General features: G+C 42.8%; 1 protein-coding gene across 2 annotated transcripts; it reads right to left on the bottom strand.

Moving 5' to 3' along the window:
* Positions 1 to 1,637: 1,637 nt before the first annotated feature.
* On the bottom strand, positions 1,638 to 17,755 carry efemp1 (EGF containing fibulin extracellular matrix protein 1). 2 transcript variants are annotated; one of them, XM_029521327.1, is made up of 11 exons: positions 17,547 to 17,755; positions 16,883 to 16,986; positions 16,696 to 16,741; positions 16,236 to 16,508; positions 6,819 to 6,941; positions 6,609 to 6,728; positions 5,715 to 5,834; positions 5,359 to 5,478; positions 4,357 to 4,483; positions 4,085 to 4,277; positions 1,638 to 3,339 (listed from the first exon to the last, which is right to left on the bottom strand). In XM_029521327.1, exons 2-11 carry the CDS (start codon positions 16,961 to 16,963, stop codon positions 3,178 to 3,180), a joined length of 1,365 nt encoding a protein of 454 aa, XP_029377187.1. In that variant the 5' UTR covers positions 16,964 to 16,986; positions 17,547 to 17,755; the 3' UTR covers positions 1,638 to 3,177. The 2 variants fall into 2 exon arrangements, with proteins under 2 accessions (XP_029377187.1, XP_029377186.1); XM_029521326.1 differs by having other exon boundaries at positions 17,557 to 17,754.
* Between the last annotated feature and the right edge of the window lie 436 nt (positions 17,756 to 18,191).

Below are 18,191 nucleotides of genomic sequence, written 5' to 3'. Positions count from 1 at the left end.
TAATTCTACATCTTAAATACTGTTTTAGGCTCCGCAGTGTTTTTTTCTTTTTTGGCTAACTGTTTTTTATGAATATCCCAAATACAGCAAAATACAATAAAAGGTAAGAGCATAAGTGCTGAAATACCAACTGGGGAAAAATGCCTTGTCCAAAACTAGGGGGGTGTTGTAGACCCCAGGCAACAGGGCCTGACCTTTAGGCCCATTACTGTGGAAGGGCCTGACCTTTTCATGCACGGTTTTTAGCTGCTCATTTTTGCCACGTTAAATTTACTGTAGTCACTCACTCAATAACATGTGTAATCGCAGGCCTGGTCCTGCTGTTGCAGTCCAGCAAAACTATAAACAATCTAACAGTTTTTCCAATAAATGGGGGTATCACTCATGCCTTCAGTATGGTCTCCAGATATAAAATCCTAAAAACTATGAATACCAATGATGTGGTAACTTCCACCAGCCTGCCGTTCACTGACTGATAGTGTTATAAAACATTGCCTGATACTGAGAGCCATGTGGGATAGATGACTCTTAAGTGGAGCTCTATGCCAAAAATCTGATTCCAAACAAGTTTAGATTATATTATTGCATCACCGGGATACTGTAGCAATGGGGGAGACAGAGGGTAACAAACATGCAACTTCCTGAACTTTCACATTTTTCTTCATTTCTGTGATATTCAGCCAGTAACTTTGGCTTTGATCAATTTCTTCAACAGTGATTAATGGATGGAAGAGCTGTATGCAGGGAGATAAAGTTAATTATCTTTACTGTTAACCTGAGTGGAATATTAATCAGAAACAAGTTCAGAGCATTATTGCGTCACAGAAAAAGTGGGTGAGCAATGTTTTCTCCTGGGGGTTGAATCATGCATGGACAGCAAAAACACAGTTCCAGTGAGCGGGGAGCTGAAGATGGGGTTAGGGGAACAATGACACATCATGTATCATCTTACACATCCCAGCGCTGCTCTGACTAAAGCTCTAGACAGCAGAATGATTGAGTAACAACTTACCATAAAACCACTCCCAACCAATTTCAGATGTAAATACATGTGTGTGGAGGCTTTGCATTTGTCCCTCAGCACTGAACATACTATATTACTACATCCCCTCTGGATCCGTTTAAACAAGATAGATATGATGGTGAGAGCATGATGTTCACTGAATTTATCATTGTTACATTCACATGAAATCATCCTCACGTTTTCCCAAAAGCACGAGAAGAGCGGTGGAGCATTTCACACAACCGCTGCATTTTCCATTACACCGTATGTGAAGTCAGATCTTGTTCACTTTGGTACAGACGCAGAGCAGAACAGCATTTCTTGTGATCAGTTTTTCTGCTCTTGTGGAAATAAGAAACAAACATCCAGCCCCATTTATCATTTATGTCATTTTTTTATTCAACATCGTCAATATAACTTTTGCTCTTCAGAGTACAATCAATATAAGATACATATGAAAAAATATATTTTAAATAGAAGAGAAAAACATTAAGGCATCTCAATGATGAACAGTCTTGACAGCATGACTGATAAGTGTTATCTATTTATTTATTTTTTACCTCTAAGGCACTATGGCATGATCACTGCTGAAACCACACGAAAGACTTTTGACAGAGATGGATAACTTTCTACACTTACAGAGTGGTGACAACACGTTGGACTTTTTTTTTTTTTTTTTTGCGGTTTTCAGTGCAGTGTGTCTGCAGTGTACAGTGTTTCAGCAATAAGCCAGAGCAGACATGTTGAGTCAAAGCATGAACTGAAAGATTTCTCTTTCTGCCAAAAGTGTGGTGGCATTGTATTAACACTTCAATAATCCTCTGTTTCACACGTGAACTGGCTACGTGGCAAAAGCACTGTAATTATTTTTTATCACGCAAGCCAACCCGGTGCCATTGTGACTTCTGGACCGGGACCGACATCAGAGAGCTCAGACGTTCCTCTGGAGAATCACCGCAGCACCAATGAGTGGTCAGTTGGCCGAAGTGTGTTACGAAAAAAAAAAACAAAACTGTGATTTCCTGTGCGTGTTTGTCAAGTTCAAAAATCTCTGTTATTGCCTCTGTTACCATGCTGTTAGGATGGCATCAACGAAACACAAACAGCTCAGCCACATCCACTGAACCCGGGGCAGAGAACAAGCTCTTTCTCACTCTTTCCCCTTTTCCCCTGTGTGTTTCACACTTTCACTCGCCTGCATGCAAACACAAAGCCAGACACACACACACACACACACACACACACATATACACACATACACACACACACACACACACACACACACACTCTCTCTCTCTCACTCACTCACACACAGATTTGTTACCTAGATATGTAAACAACTTAACTTCTGTGAGTACAGTCTACAAGCATGAAGCCTGTTGTCATACAAAGTTTAGTGCTCTCTCAACTCACAGGCGAAGACCCTCCCTTTACACTTCTGAACTGTTCTGGACTTCTCTGGAAATTATTACTCATGAGTAAAATTATACGAAAACTTGCACGAATAGTGTGGCGCAGCAGTACTAACCCCTACAACATGTATCAACAAAAGCTGTGATTTACAAATTTTTAAATATCAAAAGATGCTCATATTGGATATTTGTAATGTACATTAACATAGAAAATATGATTTTTCCTCTCTTTCTTACAACAGATTGCTTCACTGATGCACAAACTGGTGATTACAAGCGGTTCTGGTCTGGACAAAGAATTGAATGCAAGTCAAGCTGCATGAAACCTTGATCAGTCGTTGATGTGTATCCTCTGGGCCTTTTTCTGGGTGGCACTGCTCTGTTCTTTAGGGGAGTAGCCAACAAACACTGCAGATGAAAATGCTGCATATAGCACCTTTTGGCAACTGCTGTGAGTTGCGAATTGCACTGGCAATGCTGTTGTTGAAATAGTGGCTGATATTTGAGGACACTAAAATCTTTCATCATATTCTTTAAAGCCAAAAAACATGCCCAGTGGTCACACGTGGTTATATGGAGTTAGATGGAGTGTTTTGAGCAAGCCTACTGGAACAGCCGTGCTGCTGTATGAACCTATGTTATATGCCGTATGCACGTATTGTGTGAAAATGTACAGTATTTTATGCTGATACAGGCATCTGCTGTGCTACACTGCTATGTTTGCTGAACCAGATGTATGCAGGCTGCTGCGAGTTGTGGTGCTCAGAAAGAATAGGGCCCAACTATGATGGTGAGCCGCAGCAGTGAGCTGGAGCGGTAGTTCATGGTCAGATGGTGAGTGATCATCTCCAGGTCCACAATGTACTCCTTAGGGCCTGACAGAGGCTTGGTTAACACCAGCATGGCGCTCACATTGCTGGAACGCTGCAAAAATGATCGGTTACAGTTAATTTGCAAGCATGTGAAAACAGATTTATTATACAATTTTTTTTACCATTGACCAGTCCACCACTTTGGTCCAGACGGAAATAAGTTGACAGCATTTCGACATATTGTTATCAAATGTGGTACATCCCGACAAGATGAATGCAACCGATTTTGGCTATGCCAGAATTGTTGCCTTTGCTCCTAGTTAGCTCTGAACGATTATTGATTTGCTTACCATTAAAACTGGTGCACAAATACATAGTAACTTTGGTCAACCGAACTGGTGCCAAGTGAAAGCTTTATTTTGTTCAAAACTTTGGTTTACTCATTTAAAACTAATGGCAGTCCAATCTGCCCTGACAAACAAATGCTCCATGATAACAAGCTGAACAAAGAGCCTCATCACGGTGAGCATCAACAGGTTTGCATTGTGAATGTGAGCTAGTCAGCGTCGCTCATTATTAAGTTTGGCTCTCTGCATACGTGCACAGTGACACAGCATAGCTGTTGACACAATCTCATTTGCTTCAAGCATCTAATATCTTGGCGTAACTATGACATAATTGCAATTAAAATAGCAAGGTGGACAGTAGTGGAAGATGGAGTCAGGGAGATAACAGGGAGAAAATGTGAGTACTTTCATGGGCATCACGACAACAGCAGTTTACTTTTAATTTGCCGATCATCACCTTCTTCCAGCCTCTCCCAGCCAGAAAAAAAAAAGATTGCCATTGACCCTTACCCGCAAGAAAAATTCTCCTCCCTCATTGCCAGCTTTGATCCTGAAGGTGTTGTGTGTGTTGGCGAAGATGTTGGTGGCCTGAATCTGGAAGATGTCTGCTGGCACAGTGCGGTCAGCCTGGATGCTCATGTATTTGTAGACAATTGACGGTGGGAGACCCTGGCACTCAGCCTGGGAGCGGCAGATACAGCGACTGCAAACGCACAAATTTGTCAGCTCATGTGAAATGAACTGATGATCGCGAAACAGAAAACTGAATGATGTTTACTGACTTTTCAGAAGTTTTGGCATAAGGTGCTTCGCATGGGTTTCTGGGATAGCAGCGGAAGCCTCCATAATAGTTCCAGCACATTTCATCATCTTGGCAGTTATGGGTCCCTGTCTCACATTCATTTATGTCTGGTGATTGGCAGAGTGACAGAGAGAGCGAGCGAGAGAGAGAGAGAGAGAGCGAGAGAAAGTATTGAATGGTCAAAAATAGCTGGATGACAATGCTACTATCCTCTTCTTCCAAAACACACACAAACTCGACACGCTTCATGAAAGTGAGCTGTGAAAACACAGTCAAAGTTCAGAACACATACAATTTGGGAATGATATCTTAGTGTGGTAGCTTCCAGCAGCTGGGAAGATGGAAGGAAACGCAACAGGGAAGCCCCCGATGCAACCTCTCCAAGGCCTAACTGCAGCTCTTTCCCTGCTGCACCATAAAAATAGCCCCATCAAACGTGCCCCAAACCGCAGGGATATTTCTGGCACAGCAACCTGGATTCATCACCAAAAGGTCCCCCTGACACAACAGGCCGGATTCATGGCTCCCCCTATTAAGCCTGCACCTGACTGAGGGGGAGAGGAAAAAATAACAGCTCACCCTGTGGGAGAACGGCGGCGCTTCAAATAAATCCACTTCAAGAAACCAACATCATGCATATAAATTCACAGAGGTGGCTTAGTAGGGCAACACAAAGTTGCTGTGTTTGTGTTGCCTAACCCCTGCATTCTTTCCACGACAGTACCGGTTGAGAGTGGATTTCATTCCTGCTCGCGAGGTAGAATAGTGGATGATAGCAGGAATGATCAAGTTTCCCTTAACAATTATCTTCAAAGAGTCCAGTGCAAGCAGGAAGGGAGGGGAAGAAGAGATCTCACTTGGGAACTTTGTTTTGTGTAAAAACAGAGAGGAGGGTAAGATCGATAAATAAATAAACTAAGGGATTAAAAAAATAATGACTGATAGAAAAGGAGAGGGGAGGGAAAAAGAAGGACTGCAGTACCTTGACACAACCTGTTCCCCTGGAGCTGATATCCCTCTGGACATTCACAGGAGTAACTTCCTGGGCTGTTAATACACTGGTACTGACACATGTAGCTGGAAAAGCTACATTCATCAATATCTGTACAGAAAATATGCACACACACACACACACACACGCACGCACACAGGATGAGCAGTGCATTTTGAAAAATGGGAATGTCATGAGTGCTTAACTGCTGCTGTACATACAGTATCAGTCCCAGGTTTGGACACACTTTCCCAAAGAAAGCTTTTGACTGGTCCTCTTTCTACAAATGTATGCGGGTACATTTGTGCATGTGTGCGTTTCTGTGTGGACGTGTGATGCATGCCCACCTTGGCAGGAGACCATGTCTTGTGCCAACTCGTAGCCCTGGTCACACTGGCAGAGGAAGGAGCCGATCAGGTTATAGCAGTGGTGCTGACAGGGACTCTGCACATCACACTCATTCACATCTGGAACAAAAACAGGCTTAAGGATATAATACGGGTTGTAACTGGCTCCTTCATTTCCCTTAAGGAAGCTGTACCACACTGTAGGTCAAAAGGTGACAGAGAGACACTCACGTGCTGTTGCAGCACAGCTGGGAACCAGTCATGAGTTGTGATAGATTTCTAAATATGTTTCAGAGATAAACAGCTTCCTAACACAGTACCTTTGACTTCAGTGGCAGAGTGTGTGTGGTTTCCATCTCATGATAGCTCTGACCCTCCAGGCATTCAGAGCAACAGCTTTGGCACCATTTATTTTGTTAAAGTCATTCCTGACCTCAAAATATCTGCATCCACAGACAACTGGTGAACCAGAGAAACACCAGAACTAGACTCTGCTGAGTTATTCCACTTAATCTCAAACCATCTACTTAATTTTAACTTTACTGACTCACTTCTATTCAATGCATTTTTATTAACAGTACTCATAAATGCTCTTTTGTTTCCTTTCACTTGTTGGCATTGTGTGGGGTTTTACTCTACTTGATTTCTGGTAAAGAACTGTAACCGCATTTTAGAAAGTTAAGTATAAATAAAGGTAATTATTATTATTGTGGATTTGCATTGAGCTTGCACGTAGCAACAAGCACTCGAAAATATTAAGGCAGCCTGGCAACTGCTTGGATTGAGTGGATTGGGTAGTCTGCCTCTGAATAACAAAGCACTGAAGCAAAATGTTTTCATAATTCGATGCTGAATACACAAACACACACATCGCATCTGAGTAAGGCAACTTACCAACACAGCTGTGGTTGTTGCTGGCCAACTTGTGACCTGCGTTGCACTCACAGTAGTACGATCCTTGGGTGTTCACACATCTGTGCATACAGTAGTGGGTCAAGGCACACTCATCTCTGTCTGAAACACAAACGCGTCGCAAACAGCAGCTCTTGAAAGCACTTCCTTCTCAGGAAGAGTGTTTTGCATCTGCAAATGACAATGACTCACCTACACAGTGGTCTCCACTCCTCTGGTAGCCTGGAGGACACTGGCAGGTGTAGGAGCCTCTTGTGTTGTAGCATGTTTGTTCGGGGCCACAAGTGTGTCTACCTGTCGCACATTCATCTATGTCTGCAATAAAACACAAGGAAATGCTCAAAGACACTCAGGAGAAGCTGCACAAAACATAATGCTCACTGCACGCACGCACACATGGCAGACAAAGAAAGGCAACATGTCTGGACTATATTCTCTCTGTGATCTGTGAACTTTGGTCCACAAACTGAAAAATCTGTGATCACTGACACCGTCACATCACACACATGGGCATATACACACATGTTCACACAGAGAGCAGGCGATTAAATAAAGGGGGCTTTTATTCAGCAGCTCCGGGTGAAGGGGAAAACACAGATCATATCTTCTACTAACAGGACAGCTTTTTGAAAGGGGAAGTCTGTGTTTGTGTGTGTGTGTGTGTATGTGTGTACGTGTGCAGGAGAGGGAGAAAGAACTCAACTGATAAGTCATATGCTTTTGACCATAACACTTTTCTCTCTCTCAACAGACCTCCATCAGGCCAAAAGCACACAGATCCAAATGCATCCACTTTTCCATCCCTCAACCATCATTAGTAAGTTATATAACACAATAAGGAGTAGTGCCATGTTAGTATAAAAGGCTTAAAAACACAAAGCTCCCGCCAGAAAGATGCTGCATTTCTCAAATCAACTCAAACCATTTTTACTGAAGTGTAATTTGTCTTGAAGGTAAACTAAGCAGAATTACAGCTGACGCTGACTTAATGATAAACATGATTTAAGAAGTGCAACTCTGATTTTAAAGTTGACCAGAATGTTTGAAATAAGTGGCACTGTATATACAGTAAGTGGTTTCTGTCAACGTTTTGTTGGACTGGTTAGACCTGAAAAAAAAAAAGAAGAAAGTTTTCTTTTTCCCCTCCGAGTTTGGGCTTGAATATATGACACATCAGTGGAAAGATTCTCCCACAAACAGGGTCTTAATTTTGGTTTATGTGGAGCCAGAGTCTTTTCAAAAAACACTTTTCTCATTATAGCTACACTCAATTTTATACTGAAATGCTATGCCCCCCACCTCCCAACACACACACACACACAAATGTGCCAATACTGTATACTCTCATCCCTTCAGGCCCACCAGCAGTCCTTGTGGGTGGTCTGACCCAACCCATCATATGCAGACAGCCAGTGGGAATCAGTTTAGGAGCATGACAGACAGTTATCCTCAATACCACACAGACACACGGGAAAGGAGGGGTTACCGTTTTACTCTTACTGCATTGTGATGTGACAGCTATGGGTGCGGTAAACAGAAGAACCTGACTGGAAGAAGACTGGAAATCATCTCTGTCCTCCCTCACTGACTAAACTGACTTAACAGACATGGCGACATTAACACTCCTGCAGGATTTAGTTGCAATGGATGTAATCAAAAAAATAAATAAATAAAAGTAAATGTAATTATGGCAACCCTATAAAAAGACACCCACCATGATCAAACCTCACAGATATCTTCAACTGATATCTGCCTGGAAATGGTTCATGTGATGATCAAGAGGAACTGGAGCTGTTGAGAATTTAGCTTTATTTGCTGAGTTTAAGCCCACGCAACAAAAGTTGGACAGAAGGTGAGCTGTCTTCACACCTCAAATGATGGAAAGAGAATGAGGGCTGCAATGTGCTCTTCTCTACAGCAGCATGGTGATAGGAGCTCGGTACGTTAGAGGCAAACCCAGAGCGTCTCTGAGGACACCTGAGAGACATCAGGTGCGAATTACATACAGATAAAAGATAAAAGCAGTGCTGTCCCAGAGAATCTACGCTCTGATATGGCTTCGTACATTTGAACAGTGTTCAGTTAATGTTCAGTCACTGCTGGTGGTAGAACATGGGAAGAGCTTTTGGGTCAGACGATCTACCCTGGCTGGATGTATATAATATAACCACTATATTGTGGTTTGAATAGCTACAGATAAGCCAGTGCATCCAAACTCAACGGTGTCTGTCCTTGCATGATTTGCAGAGACTTGAGCAGGCTGAACAGGTTGCATGTGTTTGTGAGACAGTACAAATATAATATGAAATCTTGCCTGCACAAAGTAAAATACCGGGATGGATGTTAACACAGACTTAGACAGGAGACACAACCAGTCAGAATTCGGGATGAAGCCACTGTGAATCACAGGCACACCTACTTCCTGGAGGTATTTGGTGATTCATTGAGACTGGAAATGCCCGGCCTTATTGCAGTAAATTAAAAAACAGTCTGAGTCCTGAAAGAATAAAATCCTGTCTATTGAAGCTTTCATAGACCAAAAACTAAGATGCCAGTGAAACTTTATTGCCTTCATGACAGAAACCTATATTAGGCAACCTTGCCATACATTACTTTGGTTACCATGTTAGTTTAGGATTAATGGGCTCATTAATACTGCTCACAAGGTGTCACATATTTTAAGGCACTTAGTCATAAATCTAAACTGTGGACTCATTTAAATTTTTACCTAGCAGAGCCAAAGTTGGAAGAGATTTCCCTGATGGAGTAAGGAAGCTCGCAGTGGACAATCTGTTGATTTGACCTTCTCTTGTGTGGCCTTGGCGAACTGAAAGACTGCTTAAAATATTACTCAGGTAAAGGCCAGGCATCTCCAGCTGGGTCACGTTCCAACATTTTCCTGCATAAGGTGTAGAACCCCTGAGCCCTAACTACATGACAGTAAATTGTGTCACTGCACTGATGCTTCCTAAGAAGTTGTGTGTACAGGAAAGTCAGAGTCTTCCTTGCTCCCTCCGAGAGCGCTCAGAGAGCTCTAAACAAAAGCATATGTGTTGAACTCAACCCAAAAGTTAATTCACGGGAATATCTTGTGGTAACTGTTACTTTGTCACTAAAGCTTTAAGCAGCTGCCAGCACAAAGTTACACAAAAGTCTGTGTCCACTTGTGTGTGTGTGTGTGTGTGTGTGTGTGTAAGTGTTCATGCGGGGGGGGGGGGGGGGGGTGCTGGGACAGCATCTTACACTAGCTGACTCTTGGGTCACATACAGTGCAGTTCTTATAGTTTTGACAGGAAAACACATTTTACTGCAACACGCCATCAAATGTGATAATGTGAGCATGCAAGGCAAAGTGAGGTCACTTTGTTTCTTTTTTTTCCTCCAAAAAAATTATTTAACACAACTTCCAAGTTTCTTCTACTGCCCGCTGTAACATCACGGGGAGAGATAAGGCCATCAGTGGAAGAGGTGGGAGGGAAGAATGAGGAAAAAGGGTGGGGGTTTTATTTTTTTAAAGGAAAAAAAAGGGGCTCTTTCAGATTTGAAGTTAGATTTACAACCGAGTGTGCATATGTGATGTCAGAGTTAAAAACTCCTTGCTTTTTAGGGAGATTAATTCTAAATGCCTTTCGGGAGCTGGGGGAGTAACGGGGAGGGCGGCAGCTCAAAGAATGTGTGCGTGTGTTCAGATGAGTGGGTATGTGTGTGTGTACTGGAGGTCCAGTTTAAGGTGCCTGAACATTAAATGGCTCTTTTTGCAATGATGCTTTATAGAACTGTGCGATGTACCGTGAAGAGATGCATGTGTAATATGTGTGCATGGTGTTTGTAAGTGTGTGCATATGAATTATGAACAAAACAAAAAGAAACAAACAAACAAACAAACAAAAAACCCCAAACAAACATGTTTGTCCAAAATGAAAACTAAATATTGTTTGGCCTGGTTTCAGAACAATGTGTTATTTGCTCCAGATTTATACTGACATGATAGGGCTTGTTGTAATTATCACTTGAGAGCATTTAGTCTTGTTTTCACTGAACCACTGCTATGGAAAGCAGGAGCCGTTCCAAAGAACAGTTGGAGCCATCCTGCTGTTGGACAGCCTCTCTGTTTCCCTCTGATTATTGGATAATTCAATCTTTGGGAAAGCAGGGGGCAAGATGTGCAATGTTAATAGCCCATAAAATTTCACAGCGTAAAATTTATCAGCATGTCATACACCAGCCCCTGAGCAATTGGTTTTGCTTAACCTCAGACACCTTCATATGACCCCTCCTGGCAAGCAGCACGCTGCATGTTGTTTCATTTTTGTATAATTCTCTCTGCAATGCAGTGTGAAATGCAGCCATCATTGACTTGAACATGACCTCAGGACAAATGGGAGTGGTAGTGATTCCCTTTCAATGCAAGCCCAAACACAAAGCAGATAAGAAATCAAAGAATTCAAGATACTCAAACTTCATTTTCCGTGGATTTCCATCTGTATTAGGGCATGAAATATTTTCATGCACCGGCTATTCGCACCACTCCCAAGATTCCCCTCTCATCGCTCTCATTGTTCAGGAGGAACAGGAGTTTTAGTCGTGTTGACACTTACTAACTGATTTGTGAGTTTGTTCCACACTCTTCTAAAGGTCGGGCAGAGTCTTGACGTTCTTGAAAATCCGTCCTGTGTGCCAGCTACATTCCCGAAAGATAATAATCCTTCCTGTTACACTGAAAAAAAAAAAAAGTAAAAAAATAAAAAATAAAATTGCAGAGTAACTCTCCTGCTATTCAAGCTGAAAACGATCAGTCACGCTGTTCAAAGTCGGGCTGCAGCTATTTACAGCCTTCATAGAACATTTGTGGCATCACTGGAATGAAACTGTAAACAGGGATGCCGAAATACGGCCAACACATCACTGCAATAACAAGGATCAGGATAAGGAGAAAAGAGGGTAAGACACACAAATTCTGCATTCGCATGTGTGTCACCCAGCTGAATGCAACAGTGATTTATAGCTGCCCCGTGTCCCTTTCCATTATGAGGTAAACGGAAAGATCAACACATTTAAGCACATCAGAGGAGGAAGCAGCTGGCCGTTGGGCAGTCATCGACCTCTGGGACAATACTAACTATAACATTAAGCACTTACACAGAGGAGGCACGAAAAAGCAGCTTCCTTCTCTGCCACCACATCAACGACAGCAGCCGACCACAAGCAGTAACAGCACACTGAACAGCAAGACTGCACGAGCTAAAAGTCAGGCTGCACGCAAGATGGAACGAGAGACCTTTCTGGCAGCATTAGGAAGTATTAAAACACAGGAGGGCTCGAAGATTTATTTCTCATGTAATGTGTTAATTTAGTTGCTGGAGTTGTTGTAATTGCAGTAGCTTCTCTTTTGACATCTTGGTTTCAAGTTCTGCAGGGTTCTGGGACAATTTACAAATGGAAAGTGAGTTTAAAAAGCCTGAAATCTCTATAATGTTGAAACCTAAAAATTACCCCAAAAAATATTACCTAGATATTGGCCAGGATATTTAACAGGAATAAAAAACTTGTCAGTGATCTTTGGTGAATAATGTATGCAATGACATCACGGTTTGGGTAATTTCATGGAAAATCAAATATTCCATAAGAAACAAAAAAAATATTGAACAAATAATAATAATAGGAACCAATAAGGAGATTAAATAGATTGCACTGACAAAGTAATGAGCTATGTATTAATATATAAGTCTGTCCTTGGCTCAGTGGTGCACTGGACTAAATGCTAATGTCAGCATGCTAACGTGCTCACACTAACAGTGCAGTTAGAAAATATGCAAAATAATGCCGTAAGCACGCTGTTGGAAATATTGATGGTTTTTGTAGGTCTTTGCAGCAAAAAGAAAGAATAGAAACATTGCCAAATAATAGAAGTTAATGGTATTCCATTTGAAGAACAAACTGTTGTTGTTTGAATTGGGACCAAAGTGGTGAGCTGACGCATCAACCACCACTGTAATTCCTGGAAAACATCTCCACTTCACAGGCAGAAGATGAAACGCTGGCTGCTCCAGCTGAAGCTGCAGTGTAACAGGTGCAGTGAGTTGGACAGTTAAATCACAGGGCACCAGGAAGAAGGAACAGGTGGAAGAAAGGAGCTTAGCTGGTAATAGGAGGGTCGGCAGCCACAAAGGCGTGCCTCAGGTGTCGTGTCTAAGTCGTCCTAAATAAAGTGGGTCAGTTTTCTGGAAGCAGCGGCTTTCTGTTTGATCCCACTTCCTCCCCTTGAGCAACAAAATCAATGCAATGTTTTATTTGAACATCCTGTGTATTCTGTATCATGTTCACTTCAGTACTGAAGTCTTTGGAACGGATTTTCTAAATCTGTGTTGCTTATCTTTGATGGATGTTGAGGAAAAACAAACATGAGCAAGATAACATATGAAGGAATTTCCGGAAGAACTGTTATCGCTCTTTGTGTATCCGCTTTTAAGATGGTGTGTGAAAAACAGCAGTATGCTCTCTCTCTGGGGCCTGTTTCTTTAAATGCAAATGTGGGGATGAGACAACAACAAAGAGGGCTGTAAAGTTGAAACTGCAAAGGTCAAACCATGAGGTCTGCTGGCAGAGCCACGTTGTGCTTTGCGACCGCCGGGCTCTCTGTGCACTCGTTCTGCTCTCTGCATTCCTGCTCTTCGCAGATCGATCCGATGCTTATCTGTCAAGGTGGTGAGTAATTCCTACCATCACAAAAGATGGGAACAAACGGAAAAAACAACCACCACTGACATTCCAGAGATATTCCTCCCAAGTGCATTGCATCTGCATGGAAAAATGTTATTGCATGCACTTGGCCTTGTTCGGAAAAGTACACAAGTTCTCTGTCACAGAGGGCTTACCGGCCTTCATAGAACATACTTAGGAAAGATTTCCAGCCACTGCAGGTGAAGAGCGTCCAGACTGCGCTGAAATTAGTCAGGCATGTGCGCGGTAATGTGGCCTACATGACCTCAGGAAACCAGACAGGTAAACAGGAGTGGCATGTCCTTTCATGTCCCTTACTGCAAGAGCCAATTTAGAGATGAAACATAAAGCTAAACTGACGACCTGTGAGGAGAACAACCGATCAGACAGGGTCTAAAACATGATATTTACCACCTCTTTAGCGACTGAATGCACAGCTAAGATAGTATTTCTGCTTAACAGTACTTAACTGTAAATGAGAATCATAAAACAACCGCTCTCCACTTTTCATCAGGTTTAATGACCGATTCCACCACTTCTGATGGACAGCCTTCATTTCAGAGAGGAAGTGAGCTCACCTCTGATGAAAACAAGAGTGAGAGAATATGAGTACACATGAGTACAACAAGCCACTTGTACGCATCTCCTGGTGCTAAACACAGCATGTATGTGTGTGTATTTTTGGAGGGTGGGGGAGGTCGTGGAAATGCTGGGCATCATTAAGCTGTCACATTTACATTAAAGGTTCTTAGTTTCACTGTGTGGCCGAGCTGCAGTAAGAAACCAGCTTCCCTTATGTGTCACTACAACAACATACACTTAGGCTTGAGTTCACACTCAAGGCCAAAGGCTTTATTATCCTATATTTGCTTTAATTGCAATAGTTTATCCACATGGGAACGAATATTAAAGCTACATTTAACAGGAAAAACATCAGAGAGAACTGTATTATGTAATTTTGTTTTGGTTTGTTTCACTTTTAATCATCATAAAGAATAGTGCACTTAGGAGAGGAAATTTTGTTTTAGAAACGTTTTTGAACATTTTAAGTTGTGCTTTGGAAAATTGGCTTCATTTTGTGCAGACCTTTTAGCTGATCTCTCTACTATTACTGCTACACACTCAGCAGTAAATCACCAACACGGCTCAGCATCAGAGCAACCCATGGCGTTGGTCCTGGCTTGGTCAGTGCTCCGGTACTTCTGTGGTTATTTAGTCAGTGTCAGCCTTTCATCTTTCCTTTTGCCCTACCTGACTCGGCACCCTGGGTTTCCTCCACAGAGTGGTGAGTTAGCAGGGAAAGGAGCCTGATGTAAGCGCTATTTGATACACTGAGGTTTCCCCCCATTGAACGCTAATGGGAATTCCTTCGCTAGCAAGATACGATACAAAACAGTCACTGTGGAACAAAGGAGGAAAAAAAAAGAAACGACAAATCTGCATCCAAGAACAATTGGCACATTGTAGGAAGTTAAAGGTAATGACAGAGAAACCAGAAACTGATGTAAACAAAGATTAAATCACTACACCAACAGAAATATACACCCACATACCAGCACGAGATGCTTTCCAGTTCAAGCTCCAGCCTTTTCAAAGCAACAACACTGACAGCAACAGCCTATCTTTGTTTAGTGCACGCACTGGAGCAGCACACCAGTGAATGACTAAGCATTACACTTATGCCAGCCTGCTTATGTGGTAACTGTAGCTGATATACTGCCATGTTTTACACTCTAATAAAACCTAATTGGGTTCCAAATCAGAGAAACATATAAAACACTTCACACATATCGTGGCCCCGGGTGCAAAATCAAATCTGGTACTTTCACTGGAGTTGTGTCACCACAAGACCAACCGCACAACCACTCACCACACGCCCCCTAACCACTGAACACATGCACCGTATGTTAATGCACTTTGACTCACATTACACCACATATGCACATTTACCCTCCCTGATCTCTCACAGACTAACTAGAAGATATCAGAGGTTATGGATATGTCTCTCTCTCAGGTGCAGCTATGAACATCTGGTCACCACCATATGTCTGTGTATGTGGGTGTGTGGGTGTGTGTGTGTGTGTGTGTTTGCGAGACAAAGAATGAATCTTTAGACCACTCGAGATGATCAAAGAGTCTAACTGTAACACAGGATCACACACACAGAGTTCCACAGCTACCAAAATCACAAGTCTGTCAAGGCCCAGGATATTTACTGGAGGTGTATGTGAGCACAGAGCTTGCCATAAAGTGTCCATCATTTGCCCTGGAGGCAGAAGACTTCGAAACCTGAAACGAGAACTTAAAAAAAAAAAAAGAAATATTCTCAGTAGAGATTGAACTCTGGCCAAAAACATCAAACTGTGAGCTACCAAAGAGTTTAGAAGCACATCTGGCAACTATGGGTGGTTTAGCTGTTGATGACTGTCAGATGGAATGATGAACATGAACAGTTCATCTCTGGAGTTCTGCTTGTTGAGCCACCAAAGTCATTAGCAAGTAATTATCAAATACCTACGTAGCTCCACTCATTGAGACACATTCCTCCAGGCAGCGATGCAGAGGGCAACAAAAACATACTACTGATATTCTGGAAAGTAGAAACACTTCTCAGTATCTCAACTGGGGACTCTGCCGGTATACTGCAGTACAACCACGTGTTCCGGATAGGATGTGTTTCAAGGCGGCCAAAAACATATTTAATATAGCGGAAGATAAATAAAAAACTTCTAACAATTAAAGTGTGGCTACCACCAAGCACCATATCAGCACCACTGGCTGAGATAAGAGGAAGTGTCTGTGTTGGTGTGAAGTGATTGTACTGTAACTGTAACATAGGATGTTACAGCTGAAGAAAAAAATAAAAAACTCTAAGGTAGCTGAACTCACCTCTGCAGACGTTCTGCTCATCTGCAGTGAATCCGGCCAGACAGCGAGTGGCCCAGTTGGACTGAGAGCCTCTGGAGCCACTGGAAGACACGAATGGGGGCTGAGGCTGGCTCGGTGGGATGGGATGCATGGGCTCTGGCTGCAGCACCTGCTCGCCCTCCGTACTGGTATAGATGATAGCACTTTTGGGGAGGCAGAGGTATCCACCAAAATGGTTGATACACTGCATCCCTCCTTTGCAGGCATCACTGAACAAAGCACACTCATCGATGTCTGACAGACAGAAGAAAGAACGGCATGGAGATATTTGAGATAAGATTTTTTTTTCAGTAGCTTTGTAGTCATAAAATATACAAAGCTTAACTGAAAAAAGGGAAAATGAATATCAGAATTAAACTCATTGTGCATTAAATGCTGCGCAACCAAGACTTAACATTTAAGGCAAAGAGTCTTTTCTCACCTCTGCACTGCTCTCGGACTCTGTCATACTCATAGCCTTCTGTGCACTGAGGACGAATAAGGACTACCATGAAATCATACACATTTTATTGGCCTGTAGTGTAACAACATATTATTCAAACAGCCATCAAATCAAAGCATGCAGCGTCTGAAACAGACAGATGAGCGCTGAGGTAAAACTGACTTACTGTGTAGGAGATGGGCTCCTCAGCCTCCTGACAGAGAACATGCGTAAAAAGCGCACACAGACACACGCAGATGCTCAGCATGTCTGACAAACGTTGGAGGGACACTGTAACGAGATGCAGAGGAAGCAACTGGATAGAGCACACAGGATCTTTTTTTTCTGGGGGGGGGGGTTGACAAATCTACAAGTTTTAATACCAGGTATTACATCACTGATGGCATTGCTTAACGAGTCCCAACTTCTCCCGCTGCTGGCGCGATGTTTGTGTTGGCACCGCCCCAGCCAAATCTGCGACTACACTCAAGTGTTTTTCTGCTGTTTCTCTCCAAAAGGATTTAGTGCGTAATACGCGTAAAGATCGTGCGTAAACATGTCCTAGAGTGTCAGTCAGTGTCAGGAAAAATGACGGAGTTAATCAGCCGTGCAGAGCTCTCGTTGATTAAAAGTCTGCATTTGTTTGCACAGCACAAGTCCGACCCAACAGGCTGTTCAGATATCCAGTGAGCCCGTCCCGCTCATCCCCGCCTCGGTTTAACACACTGACACTTGTTACCGGACTATTCCTTTAAAACGTGCAGAGGACACCAGAAACGTTTTACTTTTAGCTCTCACTGTTCTGTGTGCACCGGCTCCGGCAGCCATCCTGCGCTGCCTTGGCGACGTACCTGCAATTACCTGCAAATCTCCGGCTCTCCTGGCGCCTGCTGCAGAAGAAAAGGCTTTTCCCGGTGAATCTTCAGCAGCCGATCCCGGTGTGTGTGTGTTTGTGTGTGAGAGAGAGGCAGGCTGGTCTTTCTTTATAGTGCACACGGTGCAGTGGATGTCTGCAGGATCTTTGTCGGAGTGTAAACTGCACTTGTGATGAACATGCGGCTCTTACAGTCTGACTCGGTGGGGGCGGTGAACCGGGCAGGTTGAGCTTCAGGCTCCAGTCTCACCGGGGAGCTGTGGCCGATCATCAGACTACAATGGCTCCCTCTATAGACTGATGGATAGTCATTAAAAAGGTATCATCACAAGGAAAAGAAAAAAACCAAACACAAACTCTTATGGTCTGAAATCCTAAACTGACTCATCAAAAAGACCATTTTCTCTGGTTTGGTTTCAAACGTTCAAAATATTCAACAAAAACAAACCATAGTCATTCACTTATACTTTCATAAAAATGAAGGACTTTCGATTATTGTTGTCCTTTGTAAGAGTCCCGTGTATATTTCTGTGTATGAGCCAATGTTCCTCCATAACTTTCAGGGTTATAACATGTTGACCTTGTCAGGCTGTTGGACACTTCCTTTTGTGTGTATTGTAAG

This window comes from Echeneis naucrates, chromosome 15, assembly GCF_900963305.1.
Source record: "Echeneis naucrates chromosome 15, fEcheNa1.1, whole genome shotgun sequence".
In the NCBI taxonomy this organism is placed as follows: Eukaryota; Metazoa; Chordata; class Actinopteri; order Carangiformes; family Echeneidae; genus Echeneis; species Echeneis naucrates.
This window is presented reverse-complemented; position numbering and strand designations above follow the sequence as displayed.